The following is an 18,021-nucleotide window of genomic DNA, read 5'->3' on the forward strand; positions in this document are numbered from 1 at the left end:
TAATATTAAAAATATTAAAATAAAATTAATTCAGATTTATGAATTGATTTTATGTGATAGTACAGATCATTTCATTTATCTTGACATTAAATATAATTGAAATAAAAATGAATATAATTAAAATTACATAATACTATTTAAAAACATTAAAATGATTTTTATTGAAAAAAAAGAGATTTTTAAAAATATTAATATTTATTATTGTAATTTATTGGAAATTGATTAATTTTTGTTTAATGAAACTAATTAGCTTTAAAATAAACAAAAAAATTAATTTTAAATTGTATTTTGATTAAAAATCGTGATTACTATTACTATAAATATTCTATAATAATATATATAATTAAAAATAAAACAAATTGCAAATTATTACATATTACTTACCAAGCAGTTCATCATCATCATCTCCTAAGTCTCCCAATATTGCACTTACGCCCTCGACCTCAACCATTGGTGCTCCTTCTTGTTCTAACTTTTCAAGTTCTGCAGTAACATTATCAGGAATTTCTGATGATTCAGAAGGACTAACAGTGGCTTCATTAACCGTTGTTGGTATCAAAGGAGCTCTTATACCAACTCCTTGATTTAACATTCTAATTCCCTGATTTAAGTTATCTTGAGGTGTTCGTACTATACGTTGAGTTATATTTTGTCCTTGATTGGGATCTATAAATAAAATATTTGTTAAAGTATAAGAACAATATCATATAATTTCAAATTTCATATACCTGGAAATCTTTGTTGTTGTAAGACATCATAAGGTTCTGTAATAGAATTTCTTACAGCTGGCATACGTGTTTGTAAAGTCTGGTTTCCTTGAAAATGTTGAGGTATGGTTGCAGTTACTTGTGGTCTTTGTAAAAGCATTCTAGTTCGTGGATCTATATTTTGTATTCTGGCATCTATATTTCCTGCCACAGGATGTCTTGAATTTATTCCTAAACATATGTTAAGTAAAATTAGTGAAATGAAATAGCAAGTACTTTATAATATTATAATTGTGAAAATCATTTTTTACCAAATTGATCATTTTTTTCATTGATGTCTTGAGTTTTATCAAATTGAAATATAATATAATTTATATGAGATTAAAAAGATATAAATCATCATTTTTCTCATTTTGTATTTATTTAAAAATGTATATATAATATATATACATTTGAAAGTTTTTTACAGAATTTGTGATTCCAACACATGATCTTTTATTATATAATGTTGTCTTATATTGTATAATGTAAAAAAAAAAGTTAGCGGCATCAAAATCATGATATATGATATATATAATTATATATATAATAATAGATATAGATATATAATATAATAATATATATGTAATTTGCAACAGTTTCATTGAGAAAGTATTATATTAATAAATCTTAAGTATATCTTGTATGTAAACTTAAATCTAAGTTTTATTTTAGAAAAAAAAAAATAATTTTAAATATTTACAATGGTATAAAAAATTTTGAATATAACATTTTTCTAAATTTATACAAGATAGATTAAAATTTTTTTACAAATTTTTACAAATTATTAATGAAATAGTAATTACTATAAATTATGAGATAGTAATAATAAAAAAAATAGATGAATATTATTGAGATGTTAATAAAACCATTTGATTTCATAATCATCATTTCTAAAAGAGCAGATATAAGATAGTAATGATACGACCAATCGACTGTTGTGACCAAAGTAATAATCTATTTACTTAAAATGGAGCAACATCACTATTTTTCAATTTGTTATTTAAAATTAATTGTCAATTAATTTTCGTTTATTAATTGATTCAAATCAAAATAAGATTCAATTAATTCATAGAAAACACTTTGAAGTATCTTTTTCAATTTTTTAAAAACACAATCTCAAACTGAAAATTGAAAAATAAAAATTTATAATTTTTGATATTAAAAAAATAATTTTTCGATTCAAAAAAGATATATTTTAAAAATTTTTCCATTTTTTCAAAAATGAAAAGAAAAGATGAAATAAATCTGATAAATTTTTTCAAGATAAATATTCAAATCTATGCAAAATTTAAAGGCCTATAATTTTTAAACAAATATAAAATCAATAATGACTCATATCCTTTTAATTTTATGTGAATATTATATTTCATATTATATCTTTATATATCATATCATATTATATCATATATTATATTTCAATTTGAATAAAATCCAAAACAAGGAAAAAAATGATTAATTTAGACATGAAATGATCTAATAATAAGAAAAAATAAAAAATATAGAATATTACCAATTTGATTTCTTATTAAAACATTTGGTTGAATAGGCATCCTAGCTCTAACAATACCAGGAGGTAAAGGATGCCTGAAAGTACCTTCACCAGTACTAGTTGCCGCTTGTTGTGGAAGTTGTACATGACCTGTATCAAATTGTTGATTGCTTTCCGTATTATTTTGACTATCTAGAAATTGATACAAACTTACTTGAAATGTATGATTTAAATAAAATGACATAATCTCTGCTATATAATATACCTTGATTCCATGTAGTGCTCACAGGTTCCATTTTTTTATTAAATTGTTGTCTTTGCAAAAGATCACGTAATTGTCTATTATTAATCACTTCTGATTGTTGATTGAACACTTCAGGTTGTTGTGAATCTTGTCGAGATTCTGGCCTTGGTGAGGAATAATTTGGAGCAGGAGAAGGTGTGGGAGGCTGGCTACTGTATGGATCAGGTGTACGAGATGGTGCATATACATGAGTAGAAGGACGAGTAGTAGGAGCATTAAACATAGGCCGTGGTGTACCTGGTGGTTGAGAAAAGACATCGCTTCTTGGAGAAGTGGAGTATGATGATGTACCAATTTGTGACCTAGGAGTTTGAGAAGCTTGAGAATAAGCTTCAGTATTATCAAAACGTTGAAAATGATCTTGAGGTTGTGATGAAGCTGGAGACTGTGGAAAATCATGAGGAGACTGTGGCGCTTGCGGAGAAAACGGAGAGGGTGGTTGTGTAAAATTATTTGGCATTCCTGGTCTAACAACATTTCCAACTGGACGTGTCATTGTTGTACAAGATTGAGTGGGTAAACGTGGTATACTCTGATGAGGACTTTGAGGTGCTAAACCTCGTGTAACTTTTATGGAAGGAGCGGCAAATGTATTGCGTGATCCTGGAGACGGTGAAGCTAATGGTCCCATATGATTTCCATCCTATAAAATAAATAATATTTATAAAAATATATTTCGATCATTGCAAAAATACATTGTAGTATTAAAAGTATCAAAAATACATAATAGTATTAACTAAAATTTTACCTGTGATGTGGAAACTTGTAGTTGTGTTGTTAATCCTGTAGTATTGTCGGCATTTACTTGAGTTGTATTATCTTCACTTATTTGTCTATGAACTCTAGTAATAGCTATCAAAAAACATAAGTCCAAAATTTAAATAGTGTTATAATATGTATATATTTTAGTTTAGAATTACATACCATGTACACGTTGTTCGTGAATAACTTGTTGTTGCATTTGTGCTTGCTGTTGACGCAATGCTTGTAATTGTTTCCATTGACGTTCTTGTTCAGCTTCTCTACTGGAACGATCTCTATTGGAAAGTCTCTCTTGTTCCTGTTAAAAACAATTTTATTAGATCTAAAAATTAATTAAAAAGAAGATCATTATATTCTTACAATCTGTGTCAATAAAATATTTAATACGAATTATTTAATAATAATAAAATATTTTATTTCGAAATTTTTAATATTTTTTATTATTTAATTATTTAATTATTTAATTAACGAAATAATTTAAGAATATAGTGATCCATTTTTTCTCGAAGCAATATAAAATATACAATAAGGCAAATTGACAATCAGCCAAGTGTACTTTAAATTTAACATTCAAATGATATTACTAAATTAATATAATTAGCAAAATCTTAATATTTATATATGCAACATAGTTATAATAACCAGCCACCATCTAGAATAATTATTTAATCAAAAGTTTATATAAAGAATTTTTTTTATCACACAAAACACCCATAAACATTTATTTCAGATTAATTTATATTTCCATGCACTGTATCATTGAATAAAAAAAATATATTTTGTCTTGCAAAGATAGATCATTCTTCTTATGCATATTAAATAAAATAAAAAAAATTTATTATATTTATAATAAAAATCATATACAACTGAAATCATAAATACTTTAAAATAATTTAAAATTATATTTTAAATATATTGTTAGCAATTAAAAATTTAAATTATATTATTAAATATGATTAAATAATAATAATTAAACATATATATATATAATCATAATATGTATAAAAATAATAACACCAAATCTAAAATACTGTTGTGTTTGTACTACTAAAAACATAAGCATCTGAAAATGTAAAAAGCGACAAACGTTAGTAAAATTAATTATAATATTATTGTAGGTATAACATATTACATTCAACAAATATCTACCAATAATTTATAACACAATTTAAAAAAGCAATATCATATGGATAGATAGGAAGTTAAATATATTTATTTTTATATGAAATATAATTATATTCATATGAAATATTTTTGGAATGAAGGAATAGGAAAAAAGAAAAATATGTGCTACCAGTTGTCTTTAACATGCCATTACAATATAATAAAATATGCAAAATAAAATATTTGCAATAGTACAGTCCAACAAATTATCTAATATAAAATTTATAAATAATAAATAATTTATAATAAAAAGTGTCTGATCAATTAAACTAAATATTATTAAATAAAAATAATAATATATCTTAACAACATGAGATATGATTCATTACATGAGACTATTTATCATATCAATAATGCATTAAAGATTGGAATATTCTATATCTTTGATAAAAATAACTAAAGTATCATTGAGACTGATGCATATATAACAATAATTCTATTATTTTTGTTCTAAAAATGGAATATTAAATGCTGATCAGACACGTGGCACAAAGCAAGACACTAGAGGCACAGAATAGGTGGCTCACCATAGCCGGGGACTGTACAGGTACAGTGTGAATAATTGCAGTGGGTGGCGGATCGTAGTGCTCCTGGCTGAGGGAAGGAAGGGTGCGCATGATTTCAGATGGGGTGAGCACTCTAATCTGGTGGTCTACCGAGGATAATTGGCGAACAGGACCTACTCCCACCATAACGTTGGTAGTGGGAGATGCCTGAGAAATGCTCAGACTGTTAGCGATAGTACTGGTACTGATCGTAATGTGAGCAGGTGTAGGACGTTGCTGGGATGGTGACGTTTGATGCTGCCCTTCACCGGCGCCCATGTTGCAGTAAGAAGCAGTTGCTGATGTGCAAGGCGTGGCTGACGACTGAGCTACTCTAGCCTGGCTACCGGATATCTCTTGGTGCGCCAGGCTGTTAATGGAATTAATAGAATTCACAGAATTGGGCCTGGGTGAAGAAGAAGGGGTCGTGGATGTTGGAGAAGGACTCGGGGAAGTAGATGTTAGCTGCTTCGGCGGTCCCTGCACCGCACACACCTCCGCATGATGACTGCTAACTGTTGATACTGTCACTCCTGCTGTCGACACAGTCATTCCATTCTTTTCCTGTGTCTTTTCACTGCCCACTGAGGTCAAAAGTCCAATCTGCCTTTGGTTGGAAGCCATAGCTACTACTGGAGAAACTTGAGCTGATGTCATAGTTGTGACAGGTTTGGTGATGATGGTAGGTGCACTTGTTGCAGTGACTGGGGTCGTGCTTGGTATATCCTTGGATATCTGTCGGTTCAAGGGGTGCCTCGTTCACACACTTACATTATAGTATTCATGGCTTACATATTTCGAAAATACATCATACAAAGGTAATAGTGTAAAATTCAATTCTTCAGAGGATTCTAAGGAAAATGAAGGATCACTATTGGGAAAAAGCTAGATTTAAATCGGTATTCCTAAAATATCAAATTAGCATCTACATTTCTAATGAAACATGATCTGACAGAAGATATGATTAAATATTGTTAGAAAAATGGTGATTTATATTTAGAAGGTAAGTAAAGAATATGTTTGAATGTAATTAAATAATGTAATAACATTCATCATGATGATTAACATAAAGATAAAGCAATTGCATATTATGTCCAATATAAAAGAATAAATATATTTCAATGTAATATAATATCAAAAGAATAATTATAAGTTAACGTAATTTTGAATTTTTTATATTGCAGTTAATTGTTTATATTTTTATATTATATTATCAAGTTTCTTCTTTAAACAGATCATGTAAATGAAATTTCAATAATTGTAAGTACAGGTATTGGACACAAAGGACAAGCTGTTAGTTTGACCTGTGTGTTAGCACAAGACATCTTTAAAGATGACAATGGATACGATTCACATAAAGATTCACGCTTTTCTAGCACTTATATTTTTCTTTAAAAGTATTCTAAAAACATTCCTACCTGCTGAGTCTTTTTCATTCGAATTGCAGCTCTATTATCTCGTGCCAGTGTTAGATATGGAGCTTTTTTATCATTGGGCAATGCACGCCATTTTTTTAATATTTGTTTACATCTTTCTGACCAAGCTTAAATAATATATATAAATACAAATTAATATAATTATTTAAATTAAGTTTATATCTAAGATATATTTATAAATAAAAAATAAAATAAATATACCTGGATATTCTGTTTTCCATTCTGGATGATTAATATTTGCATAAAGTACAGAAGATATAGTAGCTCCTGGACCTAAAGCTTCATCAGCTTCCATTTTAAGATTACTTCTTTGGTTATATGAAATTGTAGTATTGCTTGTTGATGAAGTACCCTCATCATCAGGATTGACCCATGGACTTCTTGGTTCAGAGAAAGCAGGACTGAATTGTGGACTACTATAAAATATAAAATGAAAAAAGAAAAAGAAAAAAAAATTATTTAAAATATTTTACTTTTCAATTTTATTATATATGAACATACTTGCTGTATTCTGAATGATATGGAGATGGTGGTGGAAAACTCATTGGAGAATTTAAATTAGATTGACCAACAGAAGGTAGTGTACCAGGTACTTGAGGTCTTGCTATAGGCATTGTTGTTTGTATACCTATTATATTTTTTATGAAAACTATGTATTTTAAATCATAATTTTTATCAAAAATAATTATTAAATTAGTTTACCAGGATGTGGTAATGGAGATACAAGAGGTGTTGTTGAAGATGTAGGATGTGATGGTTGAGCTTGAACAGGAAAGACTGATGATTCTTGAGATTCTTGAGATTCATCAGTTAAAACTCCTTTAAATATTTCTTCAATATCTTTACTATCCATGTTAGGTAAACCTAATAAAAATATAACTAATAATTAATATTATTATTATTATTATTATTATAAATAATAAAAAATTGATAATAGTCTACCTGTATCTCTGACCATTGATTCTATATTGAAATGTGGACTGAGAATATCTGTTAATTCATCTTTAGTCGTTCCTGGTGTATCATCCAGTTCATCTAATGCTTCACTAGCTTTTGCTAAGTCTTCATCTGGTTCATTCATTATAGTATTAACAAGATCATTGTCAAGTAAATCACCCGAAATAGGCAATATATCACCAAGAGCTTCAGTATCACTACCTTCGTCATCTACAATTTCTTCACGTTTTATAGGTGCTTCTGGAGGTACTTTCTCTTCTTCCTTTTCTTGTTTAGCTTTAACTTGTTCCATTGCTTTTAATTCATCTTGAGATAATTGAATAGTATCTGCATTTCCAGATACATTTCGCTCACTATCTGATTCACTGCTACTTTCCAATTCCTTATCTTTGGTTGTATCCATAAGATCTTTACCAAAGAACGCCTCTTGCATGTAGAGAGGAAAACATTCGGAAAGTTTTGTCTTTGGTTTTCTTCTCTGTGGTTTTCTACGTGGTTTATCATCATTTACAACTGTTGAATCCGATGGTTTTTCTGTATCTCCATCTTCTTCTTTATCTTTGCGAGTGCCTCTTAATCTAACAATAAAACCACCGATGCCTAACTTTTGTAAGTTACGTTGTCGTTTACGTCTTAAAATTGGTATGCCATTTTCAGTTGTATAAATACTAAAACCTTCTGGTGGTGGTTGATCACCACGTGGCGTCCATACCATACCTTCTTTGAGTACTTCTGTTGGTTCATCTTTAACATCTGCTAAATCTATTTTTCCTCCATTTTCTTCTAAAGAATTATCTAAACTCCCACCAGCAACTACAGATTCTATAGTTGCCATTATGTCTGCTTCTTTATCAATTAAAGGATGTATTTTTCTTCTTTTCTTTCTTGTTTGTTGGTGTTCTGAAGTCAATGATTTTATGTGATTCATACCAGCTTCAGATAAATAAACGCCGTCAATTAAATATTGTTGAGGAGAAGGTTTATAAAGTTCAGGACTACGTGATGTCGGTGGTGGAGAACGAGGATATTTGTTTGGTTGTGGTTTCGGTTGACTACATAAAAGATGGGGTGGTGGAATATCTCTTGGACGACAAAGTATACAAATATAACCTTCTTCTGCACATTTTTCAGCTTCTGCTTCACTTTTAATCGAATCACATGCACAATGCAACCATCTTTCACATTGAATGCATTGTATTATTAAATCACCTTCATTATATGCTTCTTGACAAGATATGCAGGCAGTATGAGATGCACAAGGACCACACTGTGTATAATTTTTTTGCCAACTACTATTAAATCCTGGATCATTTGAACCACATGTTTGACAATGGGCACACCATTTGCACTTCCATGTTCCATGTGGCACATAATCTAATGGTGGATCCATACAATAAATATGATAACTGATATCACAATCATCACATAAAATCAAACGACCCTCATCATTTCTTTCACCACAACCTTCACATACTGTACAATCAAGGCACCGCCAACCTTTTTGTAATATTACTTTAGTAACTTTGACATTAGCACAATAAGGATGATAACATTGACCACATTGTGCACAAGCAATTAAACATCCTTCTTGGTCAGTGCCAATCGCACCACACATTACGCAAATATCTTGAGTCAATACAAATTTATCTTTTGCAGAACATAATACAAGTCTATTTTCAATACCTGGTTCATCTTCTTTTGAAAATGAGTCTGACATTGGTCTCTGTAATAATTAATATATACAATTAAAACATATTTATTTTTGTAAAAAAAAAAGACATTAAAACATTAAGAACTAATATAAAAAATAAATTTTACCTGTAGTCCTACACCTGGTACACCAAAAATACCTCTCATTTTTGCTTTGGGCCCTCTTTTTCTTCCAAACTCTGTCATTTTTTGTCGTTTTTGATATCCAAGTTTACCAATTCCTTTTGGTCGGCCAATAATTCCACCTCCAAGTCCTAGTCGCTTTTTTGCAATTTTAGATGCACAAAATGGTTTTCCTTTTCCAAGACCTATAGAATACAGTGCTTCCTCTGATCCTCCTTGATAATCAAATTCTGACGAATCTCCATCACCGTACAGACTTTCTTGCGATGCACTTAAACTTAAATCTCCACCATAATCGTCAATATTATCTTTTCTTTTTACAAGTGCCATATTTTTGCAATGTAGACAAACATATTCATAATCAGGTTTAACTTCTTTACGATGTTGATAAGTTAATGGATCAGCCTCAGGGTCACAGGTACCATGAACAAATTTTTTACATGCACTACATTGAACCATTTCTCTATACGCGGCAGCTCGATATGCCTTTCTACAAAGAGGACACGAAAAACCTTTGTTTCTTTGTTGGTAACACGAATCACATACAGTGTAATGGGAATGCCACCGTGATGAAAGACCAGCGCCTGGTGTACGCGAACCACAGTCTGTGCATACACGGCAGCACTTACACTTCCAACCATATTTAGGTATAGATGTAACAATTGGTCGTAAACAACTAGGATGATACGCTTTTTCACAACGTTCACATAACATTACTTTTGAAACATCTTCTGGTTGACGGCACACTTGACATACTCTGCAAGATGCACACTGCCAGCCAGCTCGTACACCAGGTAATAATGCCAAACCAACACAACTACCATGGTAATGTTGGCCGCAAATGGAACACATTACTAAGTTGGAAACATCTCCCATTCCACAGCACTGCATACATGTAACATCACCGTTCACTAAAATAAAAGAGAATATATAAATATGTACATTTAATATACATAAATATTCTACACAAATAGTATACATATCATAATATACACAAATATTCTATATAAATTTTTTAGCCAAATAAACGATTACATAGCACTTACATAGAAGTGGAACCTGTCCCAAATGTTGACTGCAAAAAAGGGATAAACTTTTTGTATCTTGGAAACAACTTGAAGCTGCAGCACATGGTAAATGAAAATAACGATTGCACGATGCCACCTATTAAAAAGTAAAATACATATATTGTACTTTTTATTATAATTGACTCTGTATTATGTATTAAATCAGATCAAATAAACAAAACATTTAGCATATAAATCAGATGCTGAAACTTTAGCTATTGGTTAGTGAATTAATCAACTGCTGATATTAAGACCAAATTTATATTAAACAAATTATGATATCAATTGAGTATTTTTTATAAATTTACTATTTATAAATTTCTATCTCATTTTTTATTGATTTTATTTTTCTTTATTTATTTTTTTTTAATTTAAAAAATCTAATCTATTTTAATAAATTAATATTTCGAAAAATTATGTATATATAAATACATATTTATAAAAAAGATTTAAAAAAAGAGAGTAAAAAATACTGACTTTGCAAGGAATTCCAGCTCCATAATGAGAACAAAAAGCGCAACGTCTCGATGAAGCTTGAACTATCGCTGGACTCAACGATTCCGTTGTTAACTCTTGAGTATTGCTTGACCATACTGCACAAGATTGATGAACATAATAGTGCCCAGTTGATTCAAATAATGTTCCTATTTCTGGTTCTTCCGAATATCCTACTATAGTTAATTCTTCCACTGGTTCCGAAAAATTTGTTAGACTAGTATTTCTATAAATAATAATTTGATTATAGTTAACATTAAAATAATTATATATATGAAAATTTATTATAATAAATAATACTAAATACCTGCACTTAGCTAGACTTTTTTGTCTACGACAAGTGACAGCACCAGGACCTGCTGCACGTGGACTTTTGTCTCCAGTAGATATATCAATAAGATGATCAGTTATTTCGTCGCGATTAGTTGATTTTTCAGGAGTGAAACCTTCAGGGCAAGTAAATCTTAATAATTCACCCTGACCTAATTGACTTCTTTCACCCAAATTACATAAAGCACATACTTTTCCTGGCCTAAAAAATAATATTTTCTTAATAAATATTTTCTTTATTACTTATAATGCAATTAATATAAAAATATAAAGAAAAATATTTAATATTCTTACCACTGTTCTAGAAAATATGGTGGTTCTTCTGGTGCTGGCATACATCTCTCAGTGTTAGATGTCTCTCCATCAGGAGTATCTTCACCAAGACGAAGAGGACTTGGGGATTCTGAATGTGTATCATCATCTTTACTTTTAGTACGGCGTGGTACACCTCTTGCATATCCAAGACTAAAAAATAAAAATGAAAAGAAAAATCAAATATAATTGTATATTACATATAAATTAATTTAATTATATTTATGTATTTCATTTTTACAAAATACTAACCCTTTACCCCTAGTGGTCCCTCTTCCAAAAGGTCTACGAGTACCTCCACCACGTGTAATACCAAGTGGACGTTCTTTTCTAGGTCTACCTGGACCTCGCCTAATATTTAAAGGTTTACCTCCAGGAAGTGGAAATTTCTGGTACCGTAAAGGATCATGAAAAGCTTCATCTGGGGTTACTGCAAGAGAAACAAACTTTTGTGCTTCCTCTGAAATGATATATAATTTTTATAATAACATTTTATATAAAAAATATTAAAAATACAATATAAATTATTCATACCATAAATTTATTAATATATATATATATATATATATATGTATATATATGTATATATAGGAATATATATACTCACTATTACCAGGAGTTGTTGGTACAGGACCAAGCAGTTCTGAATTGGCTGGTGATACAGGAATTCCTGTTGTTTCTTCATCTTCATCTTCACCATCAGAGGCTTCATCTAGTTCCATTTCTTCCTCACCCTCAAGACGCTCTTCATCATCCATGGCACCTTTACTAGACCTCTGTTGCTATGTAGTCCTATGTAAATAAAAAAACTTATATTATAAATGTGAATTTAAAAATCAATTTTTTGTAAATTTATGTTTATATTAAAAAATTAAAGAATTACAATGAAATTTTTAAATATATTTCTTAAATTTAATATACTTTTTTTCCTAAATTTTTTTGATATATTGATGTATTGAACATTAAAATATATATGTTAAAAAAATTGACAAAATATTTTATATGTAATATTCTTTGCATTATTCATAATTTTATAAATTATTAACTATAATAAATTATTGTAAAATTATCATAAATTATATTTTTTAATATATTTATATATTATTTATTTAATATATTTTTTAATAATTACATATATTAATTATATTTAATTATAAGTTTTTTTGATCTATAATTTTTGATCTAAAAACATTATAATTTTTATAAAATAAATTATATTATTTATCTTTATTCAATAACATTTAAAAGATAAAAATATAATATATATGAATTATATGTACATAAAAAAATTAATGACAGTTATAACAGAATTCATTATAAAAAAAATACAAACAAATTTTATAACATATACAATATTATATGTTTATTATTAATTTCAATTTTATTATTTCAATTTTGATTTTAATCTCAACTTCATATTTTATATTTTTATATTTTTTTAAATAAAACATTATATTTTTCTCTGTTTTTTTTTAAGCATAAATGTTTTGAAATAATTTAAACACAAAATATATAATTCCTTAATTAGAAACTTAGATTTTTTTAAAAGGAAATAAATATTTTTTTGAACATGAGATAAACAAATCTTTAAAATATATTAATATATTAATATATAATCCTAAATAAAAATTCTTTTCTAAAATAATAAATTTTCAATTACTAATTATTCATATATTAAATTATTCTTAAAATGCTCTTACTATAGAGGTCTATTTTTAAATAAAAGAATATTATATTTTACATAAATATATCTTAAATATATATAATCATAATATTTACAAAATTTTATTTTATATTTATTCTTTCATTTATTTTTTATCTTTTAAAATCTTAAAATAATATTTATAATTCAAAATCTTTTAAATTTATTTAAATTGTTACTAATAATTCATGTATAAGCGATGTACAAAACATCAATCATTTTCTTACGTGTCAATGCTTATTCCTTAGTCTTATCATAAATTCCTATACTAATATTATTTTTCATAGGAAAAATTTGGTTTCACTTAAAAATTATTTTCACTGTTAATAAAAGACACAACCTCGTTTTTGGTTCGAACTCACATAGTTTTTAATCTCTTTATAGTATAGTCCTCAGTCAGCTACAGCAGGATGGCGTGCCGCTCGACAATCGGCGGTCATTCCACAGTGGGGAAAACCGAGGCACTATAATCACCGAAAAATGCCACTTTTCATCACCAAAACTCACAAACTGTACTTGTCACTATGAACCGTATCATCACATACGAAACATTGTTTTGTGATTAAATTCCCGCGTGCACAATTAATTTAGATTAAATAAGGCAAAGGACAATTTTGTTGGCACGGCCTTTACGGCGACAGTACGCCATTGCTATGTCAGAGTTTGCAGGCTATAAACATACCCGGGCCGCTCGTAATCACGCCGGATCACGTACCTTCCAGTTACTGTTGTCTCCGTAGCAGTTTCATGGCGGCTTTGCACGCGGAATTATCGGGATCCTCGTCGAAATTCGCAGGACTCATCCAAGTAAACATCTTGTAGTAACAGAAAAAAATGTCATAAGCTGCATGAACGGAAGAGTACGCAACTGACGAAGCGCTAAAGTCACGGAGTCCGGATGTCGGAACAAAGCCAGAGTGCGCACTCGCTTAGAACTGTACATGTGCTGCCATCATTGAATGATAGATGAAAATGCAAAGAAAATATTGAAGTAGGGAATCGGCGAAAAAATTCACTACTAAAACTTATCAGATGCAATATACATATTAATAATTTCATGTGGTTTTAATTTTATAAATAATATGGTAGAAAATAAGTTTTATTCAACAAAAATCTTTAGAATTTTTTATTTTCATGATTTAATTAGTGATTTTACTAAAAAAAATATTATATATTTCTATATTTTCGTGTAAATATTTTATAAATATTTTTATATTTAAATAATATTTTATTCAAATAAAAATAATTTGCATTAATTATATATACTTATTAATTAAAAAAAAACAATATTATTAGTATAATTTCTTATGTATTATTACTAGAAGATATAAAGTTGGTACTTGAAATGTCACTACAAAATTCGAACATTTTAAAATGTATACATGCATAGTATTCTTAGATGCAATAAATTTGTCGCAATGATGAAACTTCTGACGTTCCATGCTCTTCTAAGAAATTGAATATGTTTTTGACAACTATAAAGCAAAAATATTATAATAATTATATAAATATTATATATATATTATTTAATATAATTTTCATTGCGAGTATACCTTGTTTATCTTCGCTACTCATAAACATATTGATAATTGAAAAACGCTTCATTTGACTGATTGATTTCAAACAATTATTCAAAAGTTCTATATTGTCAGATGTACAAAAATATTGTTCTAAACAATGCAATATAGTACTGAACTTGTTTCCATCTAATTCATTTCCTAAAACTAAAATATTTTTATGACAATAAATTTTATATAGTTGCTAGATTAAAATACAAACCTAAATTTAAATCTACTGATCTTAATAATTGAGCATATACTTCTAGATCAAAATCATTTTTTGATGAATTATTTGTAATCTTTGTAATAGGTTTCTCTTCTTTACTAGTTTTATTTTTATATTTATCTGCCATTTCTATTTTTCTAGGTTTCTCATTTAAATAATATTTTTCGCAATTTTTAGTTAGATTTTTAAGTTTTACTTGTTTATCGGATGATTTATTTTTGTTCTTAATTTTTGTGTTGGATATATTTTTATTCGTTGTTTCCTTCGATTTGATTTCAACATTTATATAATTCTTGTTATTAGATTCATTAGGTAATTCTTCAATAATAACTGAATTAGTTCCTATGGGAGATTTTGTACGAGAAAAAGTTGATTTATGTTTTGTTGTTAAGGGATCAGGATCATTTTTTTCTTGATATAATTTAGACATATTTGAAGAATAATTGTTAGAAGAAACTGGACTTTTGAACAGTTCAGTGCTCACATTAATTACTTTTGGAATATTTTCAGATTTCTTTGAAAGAGTATTTTTAATTATCGTTGTTTCTCTATTATTATTTTCAAGACAATATTCAGCCTTAATATGTGGACTTGGATTTAAATTTCGTGATGGACCTGGTGCTTTATCGCAATAGCATATACTATTTGAGTTAAACTGTGAAACATAATTCTTTTTTTCTTCAAATTCATTTAATTTTGATATTAATTTTTTATTTGTATCTTCAGTTTGTTCTTCTGTGATAGTCATTCTGAAAATGCAAAAGTAAACAATTTAAATATATGTTTAAATATATGTTAAATAATTATCTTTCTATCGTACCTTATTTTTCTAGATTCACAAGGTTTTCTTAATTTTTTCACACCAGCAATCGCTACGGCATTAGTAGGTTCTAATATCAAAGCAGCTTCACAATCTGCCAATGCCTAATTATATGTGTATAATTATATATATAATATAATTAATAAAAAATATATAATTATATAATATAATATATATTATTATTATATATACATCATTTTTTTTTCAAATTCATGCAATCAAAGAAAAAAGTGAATAAAAAAAATTTTTATTTGAATACCTGAGACGATTCTCCAAGATGATCTAAACATAAAGCTCGACGAAGAAGAGCTTTAATATTCATACATTCTACATTGAGTACTATGTTACAGTCTTTAAGAGCATCTTGATAACGTTGAAGTTTAATATCTGAAAAAATATAATTTAATCTATAGATTTTTTTTAATAACATAAATAAAACTAATTTTATTTACACGTCATTGCTCGATTATTATGTGTAATTATATTCGAATTCATTTTTATGCTAATATTATAATGTTCCAAAGCTTCCTCGTAATCTCCAGCTTTATAAGCTTCGTTTCCTTTTTCTCTTTCTTGATCTGCCATCACGTCTAATTCTGTTCCTGTTAATGCCGCTAATAAAAAAATTATTTTCTGTATATATTTTATATATATATATTTTTATATATATTTTTATTTATAAAATTTTTTTATATATTTTTGTAAATAATTAAAAATTTATTCAAATAATTATTATAATTTTTTTTATTTTTTATTTTATTCTATTTTAAATTTAAAGATTGTAACATACATGTATTGATAATCGTATGTTTTTCCAGCTTCTTTTTTTCTATAATTTCTTTTTGTTTCTGTTGTAATTTCTTTGCTTCAAGTTTTTGCTGATCTTCTCGTATATCTATTTTATTTAGTTCAACATCAACGTCATATTTATCCCAAGCAGAATAATCACAAGAAGCAATTCGTTTATTTTTAGTATTTTTTAAGTTTGTCGCAAAATTTTTCTAATTAAATTAAACAAATAAAACATAAATATTTTTAAATAACTATATATCATATTTAATATGAATAATTAAATAATATATGTAACAAAATTTAGATAATAATTAAATACTTTTAGAGATTCTTCTTTAAATTCCCGAATGTCTGGCGAAGGTAAAGGATTTAATAAAGTTGTTTTCCCTTCTTCTAAATCTTTTTCTCGAATCTGCATTTCAGACATCCAATCATTAATATCTTTATCAATTTCTTTACATTCATTTGGTTCTAACATATCACGTTTAAGAATGGGTTCGGATTTTCTTAAAATTATACTCGTTGGCTTAATAACATTTAAACATTTTTCTGCATGTTTTGTTAAATCTGGATAAAATCCTTCTTCACCAGAACTGTGAACAAAACGTATCAAAGTATAAAAATTAAAAATATTATATTATTAAAATATATAAAGAATATTAAAAAAATATTCAAAATAAATATATATTCAAAAATTTATTAGAATTTAATTTTTAAAAATCCCAATTTTTACTTACCGCAATATAGTTACTATACGCTCCAATTTTTTTGCATTTGTACATTCAGAAATATATTCATATGAAAGATGCTCAACCGGTATATCATATCTTTCGAGCAATGACTTTTGTCCACATTTTGTATTATGAATAATATTTGTATCTGTTTCGATCATGATATCAAATAAAATATCTATTCTTTGGAAATAATATTTTTCTGTTACAACAAAAAAGAGAATATGTTTCTGTTACAATCTTCTGTTTAATTAGTTGCTATGGATACACGCATACCAAATTATCAGCTTTATCCACAATATGCTTGTATCAAACTCAATCGATAACATAGGGAGTATTCTTTATGATGCATTTCCAACGAAAGATCAATAACAAATGCATATGTATTCGATTATATTTTCGAGATCTAATTTAGTTTAAAATCTATATAACTGATTTAAAAATTATTCTATATTATTTAATATTAGAATGTTTATTCATATAAATATATTCATTTAAACCAGACAATATATAAAAAAATTTGATAGTTAACTATATAGATTATAAAGAGATATTTTCAATTAATGATAAATTTAATATAAATTTATATAAATATTTATATTTTTATATAGAAATATTAATATTATTAATTATTATTTAATTATTATTAATATATATTATTAATTATAAGTAAATATATAAATATAGAAAATATATATTATACATACACACATATATATATATATATATATATATATATATATATATA

At 27.2% G+C, this 18,021-nt stretch overlaps 2 protein-coding genes across 21 annotated transcripts in view; both read right to left on the reverse strand.

The window, feature by feature from the left end:
- The window catches only part of LOC102678847 (histone-lysine N-methyltransferase 2C-like), a 30,410-nt gene extending 16,340 nt beyond the window's left edge, over positions 1-14,070 (reverse strand). For 6 of the 20 annotated variants that reach the window (XM_031510570.1, XM_031510563.1, XM_031510569.1 and 3 more), the window contains exons 1-20: positions 13,508-14,068; positions 12,051-12,235; positions 11,696-11,903; positions 11,426-11,596; positions 11,109-11,333; positions 10,784-11,027; positions 10,286-10,403; positions 9,225-10,150; positions 7,392-9,129; positions 7,152-7,313; positions 6,951-7,077; positions 6,651-6,865; positions 6,432-6,556; positions 5,509-5,748; positions 3,467-3,602; positions 3,291-3,394; positions 2,504-3,185; positions 2,260-2,430; positions 729-938; positions 385-666 (exon numbers count right to left, since the gene is read on the reverse strand). In XM_031510570.1, coding sequence (XP_031366430.1) covers positions 385-666; positions 729-938; positions 2,260-2,430; positions 2,504-3,185; positions 3,291-3,394; positions 3,467-3,602; positions 5,509-5,748; positions 6,432-6,556; positions 6,651-6,865; positions 6,951-7,077; positions 7,152-7,313; positions 7,392-9,129; positions 9,225-10,150; positions 10,286-10,403; positions 10,784-11,027; positions 11,109-11,333; positions 11,426-11,596; positions 11,696-11,903; positions 12,051-12,201 — 6,235 coding nt within the window. In that variant the 5' untranslated portion in view covers positions 12,202-12,235; positions 13,508-14,068. Of the gene's footprint in view, positions 1-384; positions 667-728; positions 939-2,259; positions 2,431-2,503; positions 3,186-3,290; positions 3,395-3,466; positions 3,603-4,995; positions 5,749-6,431; positions 6,557-6,650; positions 6,866-6,950; positions 7,078-7,151; positions 7,314-7,391; positions 9,130-9,224; positions 10,151-10,285; positions 10,404-10,783; positions 11,028-11,108; positions 11,334-11,425; positions 11,597-11,695; positions 11,904-12,050; positions 12,236-13,372 lie in introns of those variants that run through there. The other 14 variants (XM_031510559.1, XM_031510558.1, XM_031510555.1 and 11 more) reach the window with 12 other exon arrangements.
- Positions 14,071-14,441: 371 nt separating this feature from the next.
- On the reverse strand, positions 14,442-17,571 carry LOC102680213 (RNA polymerase II-associated protein 3). Its single transcript, XM_031510575.1, has 9 exons — positions 17,280-17,571; positions 16,862-17,135; positions 16,541-16,751; positions 16,203-16,364; positions 16,010-16,137; positions 15,751-15,854; positions 14,925-15,679; positions 14,699-14,869; positions 14,442-14,620 (listed from the first exon to the last, which is right to left on the reverse strand). Exons 1-9 carry the CDS (start codon positions 17,432-17,434, stop codon positions 14,541-14,543), a joined length of 2,040 nt encoding a protein of 679 aa, XP_031366435.1. The 5' UTR covers positions 17,435-17,571; the 3' UTR covers positions 14,442-14,540.
- Positions 17,572-18,021: the final 450 nt, after the last annotated feature.

This window comes from Apis dorsata, unplaced genomic scaffold (genome assembly GCF_000469605.1).
Source record: "Apis dorsata unplaced genomic scaffold, Apis dorsata 1.3 scaffold_242, whole genome shotgun sequence".
NCBI lineage: Eukaryota > Metazoa > Arthropoda > Insecta > Hymenoptera > Apidae > Apis > Apis dorsata.

What these genes read in the sequence shown, in the direction of transcription:
- LOC102680213 (XM_031510575.1), bottom strand. Translation starts at nt 17,434, where the DNA reads ATGATCGAAACAGATACAAATATTATTCATAATACAAAATGTGGACAA. An exon ending in ATCTTGGAGAATCGTCTCAG is followed by an intron (nt 15,855 to 16,009) that starts GTATTCAAATAA and finishes ACATATAATTAG; the next exon opens with GCATTGGCAGATTGTGAAGC. An exon ending in ATCAGTAGATTTAAATTTAG is followed by an intron (nt 14,870 to 14,924) that starts GTTTGTATTTTA and finishes AAAATATTTTAG; the next exon opens with TTTTAGGAAATGAATTAGAT.